This window comes from Curcuma longa, chromosome 13 (assembly GCF_044706935.1).
Source record: "Curcuma longa cultivar G26 ecotype Majalengka, Jawa Barat chromosome 13, ITB_CL_G26_1.1, whole genome shotgun sequence".
NCBI classification, from domain to species: Eukaryota; Viridiplantae; Streptophyta; class Magnoliopsida; order Zingiberales; family Zingiberaceae; genus Curcuma; species Curcuma longa.
The window spans coordinates 8,818,426-8,822,014 of NC_133873.1; the positions used below are offsets into that span (position 1 = coordinate 8,818,426).

Genomic DNA, 3,589 nt, shown 5'->3' on the forward strand with positions numbered 1-3,589 from the left:
TGTCACACGACCGTGACCTTGTGGTGATGCCCTTAATTTTTTAGGAAAATCGTACCAAATTTGGAAGACTTTGGATGCTATAAAAGGACCAAGGAGCCATCTATTTGAGGTATCAAAGATTTCTCCATGATAGGGAATCCTATAAGAGAGTCATTTCCAAAGATCTGTGATGATTCCTGTCCACTAAGGAGCTTGGAGAGCTTTCGAAGGCAACATCGTACACCACGACTAAACCTTCTTACTCTTCTTTCTTTGATAGGAATTGTAGAATGTTTAACATTATGTCTTTGGCTTGTATTTCCATCTCAATGGATTAGTTTTATTAATTCTAGGATTATGAAGTAGCTCAATGTATTGTTGACACTTGCTTTTTATTAATTCTATTTTTTTTATTATCACATGACGTATTTGATACAAATTCAACCTTTAGTATGCATATATGCTAATGGTACTAGCATGAGTTATCATACTACAGAGAAAGGGAAGAATCGAGAGGCAAACTTAATTCTCCGACCTATAAATTTTGAACTTGAGGGTATGTTCACAAAATCAGTCTAAAATCTTTCTATGGCACCATTGGCTATCATAGATCTTAATGATTTCTCAATTCGACATCATATAGTAAGGAATAACACCTAAAAGATCGTAGAACATCGTGATAGCAGTCCTTAAATTGCTTCTAAAATCGATTTTCCTCACAAATTTATGCTTTGTTTCATTTTCTGTCACATTATTTCTCTCCGTTTGATCCATTTAGATGGTATACTTTATATTCGGATTAGTACTCTAGTTCACAGGCCTAAAGGATAATATTTATTACTTGATGATAATCGTACATTTGTGAAATTCGCACATCAAGGCGTCGCTGACAAAATTACAGAAAAGGGAGAGGGCACGCCTAGAATGACTCATGGAGGAGTTAGAGCACTACATCAATGACGTTGGAAGAGAAAAAGAATTAAGACGATTGGAGAGAAATAAAATAAAATTGAGAGAGGAAAAAAAAATCTAAGCCAACTTTAAATAAAGTTTTATCAGCCAATAAAATTGTTGGCCAAAATGTTAGTCCATATATTAGTTTTTATTTATTAAAATTATGGCTTATAATTTTTCAAATTTAGATGATAAAATTTAAAAATAAAAATTCCCTTATTCCAAACTTTCGAACATGTTTTTTATAAAACCAATCACCAAAAAGGTTTCATAACAAATATTTTTAGTTTATCTATGAAATCGAATTTTCATCCGTAAAAAACTAAATATTTACAATCATTACTGGCTAAAATTTTGACTGCTAATTCTTTTAGTACCTTAACAAGGACAAAGAAATAGAGGCATACGCCAGATTTGGATAGATGCACTTGATGGTTGGGCGGCCGATTGGGTATTTTGAGAGCAGGCAAATGATATGGAGTAGGGGTGTCTTTGAGTTAGTTACGATGACAAGCAAAATTACAGAAGAGGATAAGGATTTGAATTTTGATGAAACTGAAGATAATACTCTCTTCTGTCGTGGTTAACTGTAGCTTCTCGATTTACCTCCTCACAGATGATCATAGGACCAACCATGTAAGACCGTTGGGGTGACGAATTTCATCTTTTATAGAACAGAAGAGTGGGGATGTCTTTGGTCAACATACCACAATTTAAGATTTTTTACTTTATTTGTTCAATTAGTTTAGTTATCAGTAGCTATGTTTACTTCTAGTAATTTTGATGATTTGCCTTAAGCAACTCAATAGCTTTTTTAAATCAATGTACTACTAAGACCCTCTTAATCCTCATTAAGCTACAATGTATTAATTACTGGTATAATGGGAAAAAGGGGTAATTCCTCCATATAATTGGAAGGAATTGTCTTTTTTGTTCAAGTCAACATTATTTCTTAGTTTTGATGGAATTAAAATAAGTGTATCAATAATCTTTTCTTTGAGGAAAAAAAATTTATAAAATGTATAGAAAATATTTTTCTAAAACTTATTCTCGTGAAACAAATACAAGCAAATGTCCAATTGACTTTCAGATATCTTTTCATTTCTGGTTGCAATCTCAAGGGATTCTTGTGAGAGTGATAAGATTGAAGAAAAAAAGGGGTGTTTGCCACGGTTACAGCTGGTGGTAGGGGACCAAGGGGTTTGGGACCATTTCAATGCAAGAGTGTTTCTGATCTCTCCTAATCTGCACAAAAACAAAAACAAAAAATGCATTCAGAGCCATCCATAAATCAGACAAAAAAACCTCTATATAATTTAAACCTCCTTTCACCCTGTTTATTTGTTAAATGAGTATACTAATTACTAACAGAGCAATTACACTGTGAGCTTGAATAAGTTTAACATCTTCTTTCACCATGAACTGCAAGCCTCACACATCAAGCGCTGCTCTTAGTTCCTTCCATGAACGCGAACAAGCGAACACTACTATTCTGCTACTGTTTCTTTTCTTTTGTGTTTTCTCTTTCCTCTTTTTTTTTTTTTCTTTTTTTCTTCATCAAGCAGCAGGAAGTAAAAAACAAATTATATGTAAAGCAAGTAATGCATGGTTTAATACTCCCCATTGTTTTCACCAAATTCTTCCTTCTCTTCTTCCTCTTCCTCCAGTTCCTTCTTCTCCTCCTCCTCCTCCTCGTCATCATATCCTTCAGAACCCAACTCGCTAGGGTGGACGAACTGAAGCTTAAGCCGCCCATTCTCGCGCGAGGCGTGCAAGAACTCATGAGATGGAATCCTGATCTCCCTGAGGACGAACCTGCCGCCGTCTCTATAAGATTTTAAGTAAACCCACGGCTTCCCGCTCTTCCCTATTGACGGAATCGGCGGAGGAAACTCCACTGTTTTCCTCGGCCTCAAAACGCAACAGCTATTGCAAACCATGCTCTGCCCTTCATGTAAACTGCTGATCTCCAGTCCTTCGCGGTCGACGAGGTCATCGACGTCGTCGGAGCTCTCAGAGCCAAGCCGCTCGGTGCAGAGCTTCAGCTTGTCCGAGTTCACGGACAAGCCCAGAAAGGACTCCAACGCAGGTTTGCAGGTCGACAGTGAAGGAGAGGATGGTGGCTTCTCCTCGAAGTGGAGCTCCCCAAAGATCTCGGTGAAGTGGGCGGCATCGAGAGGGGTCTTGGGCAGGATCTGGTTCCATGAGGCGAGGGACTCGATCAGCGTCGGCTTCTCGGGAATTGGCTTCTCGAAGAGGGAGCTCAAGCTGCCGCAGGAGGCCATGGATGAGTAGAGCCCGATTAACAAGAAGCTGCTCAAGGGGTAAAGAGATATAAATTTGGAAGCTTCAAGGATCGGCTCATGACATGAGCGGTGCTGGTGCAAGCAGCGCATTCCTTTGTATTATTGCCATGTGACAGCTCATGATCGTTTTTCCCGTGCAAATTTTACTATTATGTTCCATAATTGATTTTGATTAGCATTTTCTGTTATCTGTTCAGTGAAGCCTTCCACTCTTCAGCATTACATACCCAATTTAGTTCTCTATTTAATATTATTGATGATTTAATTTACAACAACAATAACTAATTCATTTGTATTATTGCCATGTGACAGCTCATGATCCTTTTTCCCATGCAAATTTTACTATTAAT

The 3,589-nt window shown here is 37.5% G+C and overlaps 1 protein-coding gene across 1 annotated transcript; it reads right to left on the reverse strand.

Annotated features, from left to right (window-relative positions):
- Positions 1-2,009: 2,009 nt before the first annotated feature.
- Positions 2,010-3,347, reverse strand: LOC141844310 (uncharacterized). The gene is made up of 2 exons (XM_074732348.1): positions 2,314-3,347; positions 2,010-2,178 (listed from the first exon to the last, which is right to left on the reverse strand). Exon 1 carries the CDS (start codon positions 3,327-3,329, stop codon positions 2,544-2,546), a length of 786 nt encoding a protein of 261 aa, XP_074588449.1. The 5' UTR covers positions 3,330-3,347; the 3' UTR covers positions 2,010-2,178; positions 2,314-2,543.
- Between the last annotated feature and the right edge of the window lie 242 nt (positions 3,348-3,589).

What these genes read in the sequence shown, in the direction of transcription:
- LOC141844310 (XM_074732348.1), bottom strand. Translation starts at nt 3,329, where the DNA reads ATGCGCTGCTTGCACCAGCACCGCTCATGTCATGAGCCGATCCTTGAA.